The sequence below is a fragment of the Lynx canadensis genome, chromosome A2 (assembly GCF_007474595.2).
Source record: "Lynx canadensis isolate LIC74 chromosome A2, mLynCan4.pri.v2, whole genome shotgun sequence".
In the NCBI taxonomy this organism is placed as follows: Eukaryota; Metazoa; Chordata; class Mammalia; order Carnivora; family Felidae; genus Lynx; species Lynx canadensis.
Genome location: NC_044304.2, coordinates 44,773,963 through 44,791,625, shown reverse-complemented (window position 1 = coordinate 44,791,625; position 17,663 = coordinate 44,773,963). Strand labels below are relative to the sequence as shown.

Genomic DNA, 17,663 nt, shown 5'->3' with positions numbered 1-17,663 from the left:
ATCCAAGTCTCTCTATTTATTTTCCTTCCTTGAGTCCTAGCCACTATCATCTCTCACCTAGATGGCTCCCTGATCGGTTGTCCTGTGTTTGCTCTGGGTTCCGCATCATCTATTCACCACAAAGCAACCACCATGGTATTCTAAAGACAAGAATCATATTAAATCACTCTCCTGGTTAAAATCTTCCAGTGGTTTCCCATTATACTCAAAATAAAACCCAAACTCTGTGCCTGGCTCATAAAGTACCGCATAATCTGTTGCTTTCCTATGCTTCAACACTTTTGTCCTTTCTCACCAAGATTTTGTTATATTGATTTCCTTGATGCAGCTCAAACATGTCAAGTAGTTTCCTGTCTCAGGACCTTTGCAACTCCTTCCCTTCTGCCTGGAATGTACTTCCCTCAAAACTCTGGCTCTTTCTCATCCTTCAAATTTTGGCTCAGAGTTCAAATCTCAGACTAGTCTTCCCTAATGACCTTATCTTATGAAGCCTTTCTTCTGCTCCTGGTTTTTTTTTCTATCACATCCTAATTACTTTCATTATAATTCTTATCACAATATGAAATTTTATAGTTCATTTATTTGCTTAATAGTATATTGTCTTTCAACTTCTAGTAAAATATAAGCTCTTTGAGGGCAGGGATTTGTCCTGCAGCCCTAGTGCCTAACATGTTCTGCCATATGTGTAGGGGCCTCTTTTGGGCAACAGCCTTGAGCAATGGAAACTTGATTGAGGCAAAAGGGCCCACAGTGACCACTGAGCTGAATACAAACAGGTTCATTAAGCAAATCACCTCAAAAGAGCCATAGGCCCTAACTGACCATTTACAACCAGTCACAGTTCCTAAGATTACTGAAAAAGGGAAAGCTGTATACATTCCCCATACTTCCCCACTCTGCCCTATAACTATAGCCCCTCACCACCGCCTTGTGGCAGACAGTCGTTCTTTTGATGTCCTTCCCTCTGCTCCCTTGGAGTGTATTCAATAGGCTTGTATCTCCTTTGTTCTGCCTTCAGTGAATTCTTTCACTGCCTCATGCTGCCAGCCCCTACACCATCCAACGGGATGCACCACAATATGTAAGCAATGAAAAAAGATATTTGTTGAACTAATAATATATCAAAATCACTTTGGAAAATTTCTACCTTTAGCAACAAAGACCCATTGTATTTTACTCTTGAAAATTACAGACCTATTTGTAGAAAGTTTTTTACGTTGAAAAATGTCTGAAACAGCAGATTAAAACTAGACCACACTGCATAATGTACAAACTTATCCTGTCACTATATTGTATACCTGAAACTAATGTAACATTGTGTGTCAACCATAAAACACAAAACAAAGACTAGACCACACTGGTCAAGTATAAGTCATGGCAAAAATAAAATGGGAAGATAGGGTAGGGTAAAATGTTTTATATATGAACTAGTTTTAATTCCTCACACATATCAAACAGGAATAGCACATGCAAATCTAAACACACAGGTAGAGTGGGAGCACACCAACCAGGAACAGGGGCTTCCATCATGCTAACACAGGGAAGATGGGAGCAATGGAATCAAGCCCAGCAGGCCTTGGGAGCAGGGTTAAATGGTTTCAATGCAAGATGAGGAAAACTGCCATTCTGCTAAGCCAGATCAGAAGTTAGCATACGCATGGTTGATGTGGAGACTTTGATGAACGGAACGAGATAACTTGGAACCATAAAAGAGAAGCAAGCTTCTAAACTCAAACCCATGGTTTATAATCCCTGAGCACAGCACATCTTAACACTGTGAGAAATTCTCTTGTCGACAAAGGCAGAACATTCATGGATAAGTGACTGGGGCTATTTTCTCCCCTTTTGTGATCTACATAGTGATTTTAATTATAATAACTCATTTAAATTGGAGATCTAGACAGCTGGATATTAGGCACTCAGCATTGGGAAAACCCAATAGAGACCAAAAAAATGAGAGGCAAAAAAAAAATGACAGCCAAGCACTTTTGTATAATTAATCCCTCCTGTGACAATGAAAACAGTTCGATAATTTCTGTGTCACTGATATGCTAGTTGAGGAAAAACAAAAGAATAAACATAGATACAACAGCCAAACACTATTAAAGTCAACTGATCTGACAAGCTTCTAACACCAAGGGTGGTTGACAACTGAGAAAAAAGCTGAGTTATCTACAGAAAGCAGGCAAATTTCATTCTGCTTTTTCCCCCATGCATGGATGCAGATAACTCCATTTAAAAGGGAAACACTGGTAGAATCTGATTTTCATCTCCAGGGCAGGATCCCTGAAGGGAAAAAAACAAAACAAAACATTTTACTGCACAAGGCTGAGGGTCAGTGACAAATTCGATTCTCTAGAATGGTAATTCTGGAGTATTCTTTTTCCAGTGGAGGAAAACTTTGACCCACTAGGAAGTACTATGCCAACTCCTGGTTACAGAACATTTCATACCTCCATAACACACTGAAAATAGATATTTCACTTAAAAGAAAACCATGGAAGTGAAAATAACTGTATTCAATTAGTTGAGCAACTCAAATAACACTTGGCAACAACCATAGCTGAACTGAAAAGTCTATTCAACTAATAAAAGAGAAAAAACATTGGCCTTTAACCTATTTTCAGGTTGTTCTTATCTGACATGTAAGGAATAATTATCACACTGGTGAGAAAAATGTGCCCTAAACACTTGAAAAATACATCAATTGCATCTCACTAAACAAATGTGTAACTCTTGGTGCTATGTTTTCCCTGTCAGTTAACTATGCCGTCTTTTGCTTTTTAACCAATCAAATACGGGATCAACTATCACAGTTTAAGAAAGGGCAAAGATCAAATATCAACTCCGTCATTTGGCTTGAGTAGAATTAGTTCTTTATAATTGCTGAAGAAAGATGAATGATTAAAGAAGTGGGCAAATTTATTCAAACAACTTTTGCCCAGGTCATCACGTGAAATACCTTCTAGAACCATGTGGGCTCTTCTGCCTCCCCACATATATCAGGTATCTAAGTACTAAATGCTGAGGGTCACGTGAGAGAGTTCTCTGCAAAGTAGCGGATACTCAAAATGTCCACTCAGTTTCCAATCACGTTTCTAAAGAACGTTTTATGACTAATGAACAAAATCTGGCTATATCTTAAAACCAAAATACTTTAGAAGAAGAACTGATGAAGTAAATAGACTTTTTGGTATCTGTTATTGCAAAAAATAAGAACATTTAAAACTTTTGCTGTAACTTGTGCCTAAAGAGCTATTCTCAGTATTTCAATACATATTGTTGTGTATTTAAGCCATTCTTGAATAATTATCAACCTACAATATTTATTTTCAATGCCCAGAAAGATGGGATTCAGGCATGTTCCAATTTGGCAGAACTCTATTTGCCTTCAAAATGCCTATCCAGTGAAATCCCTTTTTGGATTTCAAATTGACACCCTAACAGGGTTTCCAAGATTGGCTAAATTGATGACCACGTGCTAGCAGTTTCACATTTATATTATGTTTGGATCAATGCCGATGATTTGGTTGGAATGGGAGCAGCTGCACATAAAGTCTTTGGGGTGAGAGAGATTTGTCATGCTTCACTCTGATAACTAAATTTGGGGAGTGTGCATTTTGAAATGTTCATGGTACCACATTAAATTGCTATCAAATAGAAGCAATTACAAAGAATTAACATGAGCCCCAAATCAAAATTCTAAGGAAGAAAAGCATACAGCTTAAAAAAAAATAAATTAGGAAGAAGGAATAACAAAATGTTTCCTGCATCAAGTTTACAGCTTAATGGCAAGAGGAAACACGGTTCCTTTGCAAGTGCGTTCACACTAATATCCATCTCCCAAACACCTCAGCCTAATTTCTTCCTCTCTGCTCCGTCAACATCCTTGTCCCCCACCCTTACTCTCCACAGCCAGAATCACCCAGGGAATGCTAATTAGCAGCAAACCAAGGGTTTTACACAGTCCTATTCTAAACAATCTTTTCTGAAAAGCCTGAACGCAAACCTCTTGGTTTACGCTTTTAATACCAAGGTCTGTAGAACTACAAATGATAAAGTGGGAAGGCAAACTTACCATAAAAAGTCAACTGTCCCCTTGCTACATTTTTCCCTCTTGAATTTTCAGCCACACATTCATATAAACCAGCATCCTCCTGCTGAAAATTGGGGATTTCAAGAATTCCACTGGATTTGTGTCTTCTGGCTTTCCTTGCTATAGGCTTTCCATCAGCTCTTCTCCAAATAATAGTTGGTACTGGACTGATAGAATAAAAAAGAGTGAATCAAATTAGAGAAAACCATATCTTTTATTTGAACCTAAATAAGGTAATATATCTCCTATACAATAGTAACACTAAAAAACATTTTTATATGCTTGTTATATATCTTTTTAGTACAAATGCTTTTTTCCACATCATAAACAGGAAAATAAAAATGTCCACGCACAAATGTGTAACATTAAAGATGCGTGCAAATTTTTTCACATTCCTCTCATACAAGGTACAGGCCCTCCTATGTCTTGAACCTGCTGCGTTGTTCGACTACTTTGATTACTGAACTAAGACAGAAGTGATGTTGTACCGTTTCAAGGGTTAGGCAATAAGAAACTGGCAGCTTCTACTTTCTGTCTCCTGGGACATTCTCTCTAGAACCTTACCAGCTGATAACAGCAGTTCACCAGACAGTGGTTTAGGGAAATTTTTACTTAAAATAGAAAGATAAGGAAAGCAGCCATCTGTGGGGTCTTTATGTACTCTCATGGCATCTATCATCCTACAACCATAACTGTTAGAGCACATCTTAAATTGCAAGGAGGGCATCATTGAGTCTGCAAATCAATGCTTTAGCAAGCTAACCACAGCTTTTAAGACTGCAGCTTCCTACCAGGGGATACAATTATTTACTTATTTATTTTTCACAAAACACACACACAGAGAAGTAATTAGGCTAAAGACTTGCTAATCTTCTCTGGAAAACCTGAGATGGTATTTAAAAAATTAAAGCCATCAATTCTACTATACTTGTTTTAGAACAATTTAAGTTCATTCAACAGACACCAACTCTAAATGCAGAAAGGGTTCTATCAAAAGTACATTACGGGTGCCTTTACATCTAATGAGATACACACTTAATACAGGCCTTTACAAATAACTATACTTAGACACAGTCTTCCTGCTCTTAAGTGGGCAGTGATGATGTATTTTGGCAGTTGGATATGCATACCCAAATATCTTTGTGTAGACTGGAGGAACCCAATTTTGGTCTTTTGTTTTTATTCCAGTGCCATTCAGGCAGTATGAATAGAGTTTAATTCACACCCCCTTTGAAGTATGAACAACAAGAATTTTGCTCTCTCTTCAAAAAAGATTTTTCAAGGTGTCACCTTGCATAGTGTACCAAATTTACATCTAGGCTGCCCAGTTAACCTGCTTTCACCTTTTCCCTGGATTGGGTTTCCCAATGTATATATTTAAAATAAAAAATGGGGCCATGCGATAAAAATGGGGCCAGGCTGCTTAGCAGTCTGGTTTCAGTCTCTTAGTAATAAATTACAGGCATTTTCTATTTCTCACATGTTGTTTTACAATTTGACTTTTAATGTCTGAACAGTGTTCAGTCCTACAGGTATGTCATAATTTATTTAAGGTGATAAGTTTTCAGGACATAAAAATTTACCAGTATATGTATGGTACCAAAGTAAAGATACTGGTGTAATTTATACTGCCCTGACTTAAAACCATGGAAACCAAAAGAATCCTTTTATTAGAGCTGAAAATATAGTGATAAAAAGGAATACCTTTCTTCTATGGTTGCTGCAAACACAAAAAATATACAGAAACAGATCACATGCTGATACAGGGGTTGGGCACAAGCAAGTGCTGTTGCCTTAGCCATCATCTGGGCGCAGGAAGAGGATGGGGAGTTAGCAATGGGTTAGCGGGAAATAGGGAATAGGGTTGGGTGTAGAGATCTACATCAATCAATAAATTCCATAGATGATCTAAAATTCTCATTTCAGATGACAGTGTGTACCATTTATGCCAACCCCCCCCCCCTTTTTTAGGGTTACTGGGAAAATCTTAACTGATCTCTTTTTCCATTTTTCTTTGTGCCCTCCGAGAGATAGATACTCTATGGAAACGTTAACTGGATCCCAACTAGGCTTATCTATAATTCCACAGACTTAATAATAAAGTTGGGAGTAATTTTCGGACGAGTCTGTAAAATAGAGACTCTCTTAAAGAATATAAGATCTTCCCTATCTTTAGCCAGAGAAGAAAATCCAAAGTAGAGAGAAGAGACTGGTAATTTAAAAAGAAATTCAAGAAAAGTGTGATGCATCCTCTGTAAACTAGGGCCAGACTGAAAGTCCATATTTTTCTAAATAGTCGGCTTGAGCGTACCTCAAATGAAGGCCATTGTTTTCCTGTCATTCTGGGTTAGACAGCGTGCACATTATAGGTCACAATAATAGAAGAAAATACTTTTTCAGAATTGCCCATTCTCTTCTCCTTTGTGGCCATGTCAATTGTGGCAGCCTAATCCCCTTTGTGCCATTACATGTACTCTCTCCATGGTGAGAGGGCAGAATCAAAGATGCATACGTGGCATCACAAAAAGAAAGGCCTGACTTGCTTTTCAGTCACCTCAGAAGCCATCACCGCGAACAGTGCAAATAAACTTCTACACCCGCACAGGCTGAAGGGTGAAGAAGACGGAAGAGAAACCAGACTTACTTTCCTAAGGCAAAGCATTCCAGCTTGACTGTTGTTCCTTTGGCGGTCGGCACCGTTTCTGGGAATTGCACTTCTATTTTTGGCTCATATTCACCCATCACCCCTGTGAATAAACAAAGGGACTAAGTCTTTGAGTCTCTTTTAAAACATACATTAGTGTTTTTGTTAATTTAGGATGCTCTCATACATCATTATGTGCACAATTAATTCCTTCATTTAAAGCAGGTTCTATCTCTAACCAGCCTTGAATTGTGGCTCTTCTCCCAGTTACTGCTAGGGGAAATTTTGTGTCACAGTGCCATACCATCTGCCTAGGATCAAATTCTCTGTGCATACAACTTCACTTCTTGAAAAACCTTTTTTTAAAAGGGAGTCATGGACCATGTAAGGAGGGGAGAGATAAAGTCTCAGTCACCAGGGAAATCAAATAAATGATCTTTTTGAAAACATACTGCAAAAAAAATTTAAGTACTTTACCAAAATACTTGCTGCTCTATTATGTCTATGTAGGAAAAAAATCTGAGTAGTCAGTTACTCAATTACAAATTACTTTATCATTCACTTCCAAAACCAATCTGAATTAATCATAAATTAGTACAGAGAAGGTAACATCAAATGCCAGTGACATTATATTCTGAACCAAGGTAAAAATGACAGGAGGAAGTAATACAGAAAACAATCTTTAAATCATACCCACCTTCCCAAAGGCATGCTGACTTTAAGGTCATATTCTCTCACTTTCCTATATCGTAGGAAATTGTACAATTGTGGTCATGGCAACATAACCTAACAAACTAAGTCCATACTTTATAACTAAAAACCAGTCAATTATTTCTTATCAATAAATTACCTTAAAAATTTTTTTAAAATGTTTATTTTGGAGTGAGAGAGAGAGAGAGAGAGAGAGAGGGAGGGAGATGAGCAGGGGAGGGGCAGAGAGAGACAGAGACAGAGCATGAGCGGGGGAGGGCAGAGAGAGGGAGACAGAATCTGAAGCAGGCTCCAGGGTCTGAGCCGTCAGCACAGAGCCCGACGCGGGGCTTGAACTCACCAGCCATGATATCATGACCTGAGTTCAAGTTGGACACTGAATCGACTGAGCCACCCAGGCACCCCTCTTACCAATACATTCTTGACCCCATCTCCCACTGATCAAATCCATTTATTTCTATTCAATGTCTCGTCCTTTCCATGATCTCTGATTCAGCTGTGCCAATATAAAATTTGGAATTATCTAACATACTAAGAAATGATAGGATCCTTCATTTCACCTCTCCTTTAGGCTTTCTGTAATTATAGGAAAAAAGACTGAGGGATTCAGAAGAAAAGGTGAAAGCAAGGAATGGACAGGGACAGGTACAATGACAGAGAGAAATGATTCCACTCATTTGGTTGAGGTGACCGTTTTCATCTGCAGCTTCAATGTTTGGGAAGCATCAAGGGGATTTTGCTAATGTGCAAAAAAGAAAATCAATGCTGTGAGATAACCTAACTGTCTAGCTAGGTTTGCTGTGAAGTATGTGGTCCAAAGTGCAAAGTTGAACATAACTTTGATTTTTTTCCTTTCATAGAATGACAGGGAAGGTTGGATTTGGAAGGGGCCTTTTAAATAATTTAGTTCAGCATTTTTAATCTTGGCATTCATGGATGAACACTTTCCTACAGAGAGGACCTGCAGCTAGCAATCTATTCTCAAAAGGACTATAACCCACTCCCCCAATGCAATTAAAATCGGTTCTAATCTATCCCTCCCTTTTGTGAGCAAGGCTGTAACCTCAAAGGGGTTAAGCAGTTTGTCTTTAGTTTTACAACAAACTAGTTGGTGTTCCAGTTTGTAAATGTGGTCCCCAATTCCTCTTTTACTATGGCCTCTCACCACCGCAATGAAGAACACTGGAAAACTAGATTCAAATACATTAAATCCATGTTGCCACATTCAGATACAAAACCACTCCTTCCTTTTTGGCCAGTTTGGGTTCCCTTCCACTTAAATTCGGGTTTGCCTTCCTTTAAGCATTTGCCACAAAGCTAGACCAGCAAAGAAGTGGCACTTGCTAATGACGGCATTCACCCACAGCTGCTGAACTTGCTAACCAACAGCCCATACGGTTGACTCATTGTCCCATAAATATCAGTAGTATGACTCTCAGCCCAGGAACAAGTTAACACCTTTTAGTGCTGTGTGTGTGTGTGTGTGTGTGTGTGTGTGTGTGCATGGCTATGTACTCCAAGAGCAGTGTTAATTAAAAAAAGAATTGCTGGGGCGCCTGGGTGGCGCAGTCGGTTAAGCGTCCGACTTCAGCCAGGTCACGATCTCGCGGTCCGTGAGTTCGAGCCCCGCGTCGGGCTCTGGGCTGATGGCTCGGAGCCTGGAGCCTGTTTCCGATTCTGTGTCTCCCTCTCTCTCTGCCCCTCCCCCGTTCATGCTCTGTCTCTCTCTGTCCCAAAAATAAATAAACGTTGAAAAAAAAAAAAAATTTAAAAAAAAAAAAAAAAAAAGAATTGCTTTGGGAGAAAGAGGTCTTTTGTGCTCCCAGGAAATCATAACAGTCTGCACTGCAGTGTATCATGTGTGGGAGGGAGATGAGACAATAATGTTAAAATACAACAGGCAAGGCTGTTTTAGCAGTGATCAGGTGGTCCCCCTGCCTTCTCTTTCTTTAAACATTACATACGCATTAGGTTTCTTTAACCCAGCTCTGAAAGATATACCAAGGAGAAAATACATCTCACACAATCTTGTCCTGAGAAAGTGAGATATCACTGCAATGCAGAGACAGTGTGCATGGTCCTGTGCCATGTCATCTCCTCATCCTAAACTCCTACTTATCAAGGCCCAGACTCAAAGTCCACTCCTCTAGGATCCTTTTTCCCTTCCTCTGTCTGGACCACTCTATACCTCACAGTGGCCTTTAAATGACCAGACAGCATTAACACCTCTGGGCCTCAGCTCTACTGTTTCCCCTGACTTCATAAAAAAAAAAAAAACACACACACACACACACACACACATTTACTGAGGTATAATTTACATACAAATTCAAAGATTTTCAGTAAATTTACCAAGTTGCAAAGTCATGGCCATAATCCACTTTTTTCAGCATTTCCATCACCCCATGATCCTTCATGTCTATTTATAGTCAATCCTCAGAACCCATTCCAGCCCAAGGCAGCTTCTAATCTGCTTTCTCTCTCTGATAATTTGCCTTTTCTGGATGTTTCATATAAATGGAATTATACACCATGTGTTCTTTTGTATCTGGGCTCTTTCACTTGGCATAGTGTGATCAAGGTTCATCCATGTTGCAGAATTTATCAGTAGTTTGTTCCTTTTTATTGCTGAATACTATTCAACTGTATGGTTATACCATATCTTATTTATGTCTGTCCTGGTCATATTAGCAACAACATGACACAAACGGAATGGCTTAAAGAAAAAGAAATGTATTCTCTCACAGTTCTGGAGGGTAGAAGTCATAAATGAAGTGATGACAGGGCTCTGCCCTCTCTGACATTCTGGGTAGAATTGTCCCTTGCCTCCTCCTAGCTTCTGGTGGTGGCCATAAATCTTTGGTGTTCCTGGGCTTACACCTGTATCACTCGAGTCTCTACTTCTGTCATCACACGGCATTCTATGTGTCTTCCCATTGTACTTTTATAAGGACACCAGTCATACTGGATTAATGACCAACTGCAGTCTGATATGACTTCACCTGAATTAACTGCACCCATAAAAACCATATTTCCAGATAAGGTCATATTTTGAGTACTAGGAGGGTTACATCTTCAACATATCTTTTTTGAGGGACACAATTCAACTCATAATACCAGTTAATGGGCATTTATTTAGGTCGCCTCCACTTTTAGTGATAATTAGTTATACTTCTAAGAACATTTGCTTGCAAGTCTTTGTGTGGAAATGTCTTTCATTTTTCATGCTTCCTATGATTTTTGGGCGGATGACTTTTCTCTTGTTTCATGTCTCAGCTCAAATGGAACCCCTTCAGAGGAGTGCTTTCACTTAAACTCACCAAAAAACTACTGCCATATAAATAATGTCATTTTACACATAAAATTTTGTGCCCCTCTCAAACAGCATTACTGTTGTCGATCATCTTTATAGCTATTTATATATATATGTTATCTCTTTTTCTTTGTGTTTTCACTTTCTCGAAAAATGGAAAGACTTTCAAATTTTTTCTGTAACCCTCACAAATCCTAGTTCAGTACCAGGCATATGAAAAAAAATTGTGGGGTGATTGGGTGGCTCAGTGGTTGAGTGTCTAACTCTTGGCTCAGGTCATGATCTCATGGTTCGTAGGTTTGAGCCCCACATCAGCCTCTGTGCTGACAGTGTGGAACCTTCTTGGGATATTCTCTCTCTCTCTCTCTCTGCCCCTCCCATTCCCATGGTCTCTTTCTCTCTCTCTGTTAATGTTAATATTATTATTTAATAACATTTTAAAAATCACAGTAAAAAAAAAAGAAAAAAATTGTGACGAGTAGAAATTTGTGGAAGGGAGGAAAAATGTAGGAATATGGGCCTTCTCCTATGACACATAATAGCCATTAAGTCAATCATGCACTTCCTTCCAGCCATGAAAGTCATTTCTAAAGTATCATCATCATGGCTTCTTGTATGAGTTCACTCACTTAGACCGTGTTTTTCTTTAAAATGAACTCTAGGCTGTTTAGGTGGTCATGTGGATGATTTCTGGGTTGATACACACTGATCTTTATTTACAGCTATAGAAATTCAAGTAACAGAGTTAGTAATAAGACAGATTAATCTGTGTTTATAGCAGTTGTTACAGGACATAAAGATATGGATCAGAGATGGGATGGCATAGTGTTCATGATGTTTAAAGAATTTTCATTATATATAAAGATTGTTCTAGTATTAAAGTCATAAAAAATGAAGGAAGCAATTATCTCCAACTATATTATGAACACTTGGGGTGGAGGAGACACCTGCGAACTGTTCTATGTAATTGAGTTACATCTGAAACAAGCCATATTTTTATTTGACTATTTATTTCATTTTAACTATTTTGGCCTTTATTTTGTACATTAAATTTAAAAAGCTGTTGCCATTTTAATTTTTTTATGAAACAAAAGGCTCCTTATAACTAGAGTACATTTTTCAAGTCATTCCTTTGACCACCTGTACACTTTTGAACTTAATTGGTCTACAGCTGCTCTGGTGATTCACAGAATGATTAGGCAGAAAGAGAAAGGCCACTGATGGAATTGCTCCAGACCATTTTTCCATCTTCAAACTATTTAAAAGGTGGGAATATATGAAGGCCTAGCTGTGTCCACACACTAAGGTAAGTGAAAATAAAGAGTGCATATAATAGAATCAAGATCAACCAGAATATATAATCTCAGCCATATTCCCTTTCTCTTGCATGATTTCATTCATTCATGATACAATTTCCCTACAGAGACAACTTTTGCTTTCAATTTTGGAGACACTTAGACACATATTTATAAACATAAAATAAAAAAGGAAATCTTAATTCATTAAAATGCATCGTCAGTGTTTTCCATTCTGTGAAGAGAGCCACCATAACAATAGCAAAAATTACAACACTTAAAATTCTACACATCAGAAACATCAGGAGTCAAGAGCTTAGCTTTATTTATATTCTGATGGATTAATGCAGTAAATATTCATGTAATACCAACCATAAAACAGGCAATGTACCTAGCAATAGGGGCACAATGTGGGTAACGTACACCTGGTTGTTACCTTCATGACACCTGTAGGCTCCTCTTTTTCAGCACATTTCATGGTAACAAGGCATATGTAGGCAATGATTGTTTACTGAATAACTCAAAGAGTTGACTTTCTGAGGAAGACATGGCTAGAAATTCCTAAGGTCTTTTTCTAAACCAGTGGATCTCAAACTTTAAATCACCTTGAAGGCTTAAGTTTCTGATTTAGAATGTGGACATGGAGACCAAGAATGTGCATTGGTAACAATTTCACAGGTGATGTTGAAGCTTCTGGTCACAGAGTACACTTTAAGAATGTCTGTAGGAACCACGAAGTGTTACGTCAAAGCAAAAAGTATAACATAATAATGCTAGACCTCTCTTATGAGCTAGTCATTGTGAGAGTATTATTAATGGAATCCTACCAGTGACAATGCCCATCAAGAGTCTGGACTTGTAGGTGACCTTGTGGCAACGACTGTTCCCCTTTTAAAACCTGGAAAATCATTAAGGTGATGCTGATGTCTGTAAGAACATAGAATTTAACAAAATAACTGGCAAATTACAGACTATGAAAGAGAAATCAGCCACACACCATGCTTATTTAACTACAATTTGCAGAGCGCTGTGTTGGCAGAAAGAAGCCACTTTGCAGAGTTGCGTGCCATAACATTTTGCCAACACCTGCCTTAGCTGGAATCTGTGCTTGCTAAATTAAACCACAGAAGGGACTTTTACCAACTGCCACAAAGTGGTATTTTCTAGTAAAAAAATTGCAAACATCATCTTATGAAAAGTTCCCACACTGACTTTCTTGTGGATTGTCATATGATGCATATACAGATCATTAATCTACACATATTTTGAAATATCTCATGAGTCATACTAATCCTTTTGTCTGAGTTTAACACTTTGTTCTTTTAAAAAAGACTTGTTTTGTTCTTGGTTGAAGGAAACATTGTGAGGTCTAGGGAACCACCCAAGGAAAATCTTTTACCACCTTCCACCCTCCAATAGCTGAATTTCCACTGAGTTTGAGACAATGATGACACAAACAACAACCTCCCCAATGCTGGAGGAGAGGAATAAAGAGACTGAAGGCTGTACATCACCTCTTAAACTTGGTGTTTTAGGGTGTATTCAGAAATCTGTGGGATGTGAAAGTAAACATTTTGACCTCAAACCTGAATTCTTTGCTTCCTTCTCAATAATTAAAGTGCAGAGATAACTTGAGTTACTCCAGAAGGCAATCTCCTATAAAGGTAGACTGAATGCATCTGGGTTTGACTCAAAGAGTCCTGGTTTACCTGAAATCCTGAAATAATTTGCTAACAGTTTCCAGTTTGGACAAGTAATTACAAGGTCGTCTTCTTTTAAGTGAAAGAAAGCCAGCTTTCATCTTCCATTGAGTAAGTACTTTTATGTTAAGCCTACTAAAACGTTCTTCATGTGGTCTTCAATAAAATACTCTCTCCCTCTCCCTCTAATTTGTGCATGTTAGTCCTAGTTCAAGTCTTTGTAGCCGCAAAAAAACAAGTCTTTTGATGGACAGTCTTCAGATATTTAAAGATATTATCATGTTGTCAGGGACTGGCAAAGTTTTACTGTAAAGTGACAGAGAACAAGGATTTTATTTAGGTTTTATGAGCCATGCAGTCTCTGTTACAACTTAACTCTGCCACTGTAGCTGAAAAGCATCCACAGACAATATGTAAACAAAAAGGACATGGCTATGGTCCAATAAAATCTTATTTACAAAAAGATGGTATGCTATATGACCCCTGAGCCCTAAGCTGGCTGACCCTTGGCTTAGAGGAAATGAGAAAAATAGCAAAGTTTGAGAGAGTTGATAGAATTGACAAACTATTAGAACTAACAAGAGATGTCAGCAAGCTTGCCAAATGTAGACTCACACACAAAAAAATAGCATTTCTGTACATCAGCAATAACTAACTAGAGAATGTGATTCAAAATAAGGAACCATTTGCAATAGCAACAAAAATTATAAAGTATCTACGAATTAACTAAGAACACCCAACATTTCTATGGACAAAACGGTAAACTTTATTTACAAAAACAGGCCATGGGCAGAAGTGGCCTGCAGGAGGGAGTCTGCTGACTCCTGGTTTACACAAATTCTGTCCTCACTGCCAGGAATTCTTTACCTTCCTCAACTCTTGATGGAAGCTTGGACTGATTCCCAACAACCAGGTCAGATTTCCTCACCTCCAAGGCACAATTAATACACAATCTCACTTCACCCTCCACTGCAGGCTCTTATTACAAAAGAAACTTAAATGAACCTGCTTTACTTCTCCACTCTCCCCTAATGTGGCCCCACTCCTGCCTCAGACTGCAGTAAGGCTCCTCAGCTAGACTATAATCTAGCACAGAAACACTTCTGCATTCCTAGTGACAAGCATACAACAGGTGCTCCATGAATATTTGTTGGTTAAATGCATAATCAAATGAATGCTCCAAGTCATCTTTATTTTAGGCTAGGCACCTCTGCTTCCCTTATTCATTTCTAATCCTACTGTCTGTAAATGTGTTTTCCGGAACTCAATTCAGTGACTCCAGTAAGAACGAAACTTTAGAGCCTTCACTCATTTGGAATTCTCTAAGACTGTAGGGTTTCAGGGGCTGAGTGTGCATCTTTTTATTTTATAGTGTGCCACACACAACGGGTACTTAACAGATGCTTTCTAACTGACTAGTTAAATGACCATCTAAGACCTTTGGCCCACATGGACCTGAAATGGAACAACTGTGCTAGGGGTCTAAAGCTGACTGCCAAGTTTCTAAGCTTGTCAAGCCTTCAAAATATCCAGAGCCATTAAGACACTATTAAATCAGATTAGCAATGGCAGTTTAGCAAAATATCTCACATCCTTTAGTCATTTAGATATTCTCCTCATAAAACATGTTTTACGCCCACAGATCCTCAACTGTGATGTTGTTAGAGAATTAAAAACAAGACATGATTGCTATGACAATGCCACACAAAAGTTGCAATTAGAAGTGAGAGTAAAATAAAACAAAGTGTTTTGGTATAAACTCTAGATCTTAAGTAACAAAGAAATATGTCTGAGTGAAGAACGTATTTCTACCCACTGCCAAGCAGAGGTGTCATCCTTGCTAGTTTATACACTAGGTCATCAATAAAAAGGTTGTAGATCAAGTTTACAATTAAAAAAAAAAGATCTTAATGACTGGGTTTCTGATCTGATCCCACAAGGTTAAGTGGTCTACCAATAAAGGTGCTTTGTTTATGAAGACACACACTGGTTGTTAATGCTCACTTGAGGTTCTAATCCAGTTTGGGGCAATATTACAAAAGTCTACTATCAACAGATGGCATATCATAATGGAGGATACATTACACTGCATCAATATTACATAATATTCCAGAATGTTCTAGTTTTATGTGTTCCAGTTTTTAGTCTTTGGTCTTAAATTTGGAACTTTGGAATGCAGTCTTCTGAGCCACCATTAGTCATAGAGGTGAAGGCTCACAAATGACCATTTCGGTCAGAAAGAGTGAATGCCCCTAGTTTTGTGCTAGGATTGGTTTTTAGCATTGGGAGAAATCCAACCAATGAAGAGCAATCTGTCTGTTGATTAGCATCTGATATTATCTGCCTTGTGCGAATACTCAGACTGGAGTACGGTAATGTACAAATGTTGTGACTGGAATCCTAGAGGACAACTAGATGAAACCTTAGATGTGGTTTATTAGAAATTAATCATTTTAATAGCTGAGAAAACTGAGGACTAAAGAAATGGCACGATTGTGTCATGTGAGTTAGTGGTAGATCTGGGACTGCAGCCCAGATTCCCATAGCTTCTTTTCTTCTTGACTTTTAGTCCTGTCCCCCTTTCACAGCAACCCAGGTGAGGTGAGGCCACGGCAAAAGAGATAAAGGTGGTTGGCACCATCCAGGGACATTCTCAACCCTATGTCCAGAACATCTATTTCTGTCCCTCCTGCTCTGAAACTGCAGGAAACTGAAGTTGTTAGCTGGTCTCTTGTCCACTAGGTTAAAGGTGATTTCAGGTGAGAATGTTAAATACTCCAGTGCTGACCATGCTCAGCATTTTCTTTCTTTTTTTTTTTTTGTTCTTTTGTGAGAGAGAGAGCATGAACCAGGGAGAGGGACAGAGAGAGAGAGAGTAAGAGAGAGAATCCCAAGCTGGCTCTATGTTCAGCACAGAGCTCACCACAGGGCTCAATACCACCACTGTGAGATCATGACCTGAGCCAAAATCAAGAGTTGGATGCTTAACCGGTTGAGCCACCCAGGCACCCCAGAATTTTCATGGCTACATAAAATTAGGCTGGGAAAAATGAGTGAGAACTTAGAAAAATATCACCAGTTACTCTGGTTATACAAATTTTAAATAATTTAACTTTACATGGAAGTATAATATTCAGAAAAGTGAAGTTTACATTTTAACTTCCAAAGGCAATATATATCTTGTGTATAAAACATACGTGTATTTACACAACATAGCCTACATACATGTTTATAAATGTATATACATACAGAAATGGAAGAGAAAGAGAAAAGGAGAAAAGAGAGAGATTTTGAAACTCTAAGATAAGATAAACCCTTTATTCCCTGTTCCTTAGTGTTTCCTCTATTTAGAGTTATCATTAGAGATAATATTCAAAAACATTTAATATCCACCATACAAAGCACAGATCCATCCCACAGACGCTGGCTATGAACTGCTCAAAATCTGTCTTGGTTCTAATAAGGAAAACAAAGGACTGCCAAACCAACCCCCAGCCAGCCTAGGGAAAAAGAGAGAGAAAAGGCAAAGGTCATATAAAAACTCCTGCTCAATTATATATAAATGTAATGTACATAAACATTCTCATGGACATGACCTCATTTTCCCAAGACTGTACTAATATCTGCCAATTTTTCTCCTCTTCAGCCATTTTAGAAGGAGCTGGGGGTAGTGATTAAAGACAGAAGAAATAGCCATTATAACTATCACCTAAATCTACGATTTCTCTTGTAGTTAATGTTGTCTGGGTAATCTATTACTTTGTTTATAGAAATTTAGGGATAATCCTTTGATATCTGTTTAGGAAGCTCATAATAGAGCAGGCTCATCATCATTAATAACCAGCAGTTGGCTAATATTGATCCATAGATGACTTTAGTACCTGTCTTAAAAATAATTATGATA

At 38.3% G+C, this 17,663-nt stretch overlaps 1 protein-coding gene across 1 annotated transcript in view; it reads right to left on the bottom strand.

The window, feature by feature from the left end:
• The window catches only part of CNTN4 (contactin 4), a 460,587-nt gene that overhangs the window by 157,296 nt on the left and 285,628 nt on the right, over positions 1–17,663 (bottom strand). Inside the window, exons 6-7 of the mRNA XM_032592345.1 lie at positions 6,741–6,843; positions 4,079–4,263 (exon numbers count right to left, since the gene is read on the bottom strand). Coding sequence (XP_032448236.1) covers positions 4,079–4,263; positions 6,741–6,843 — 288 coding nt within the window. The remainder of the gene's footprint in view (positions 1–4,078; positions 4,264–6,740; positions 6,844–17,663) is intronic.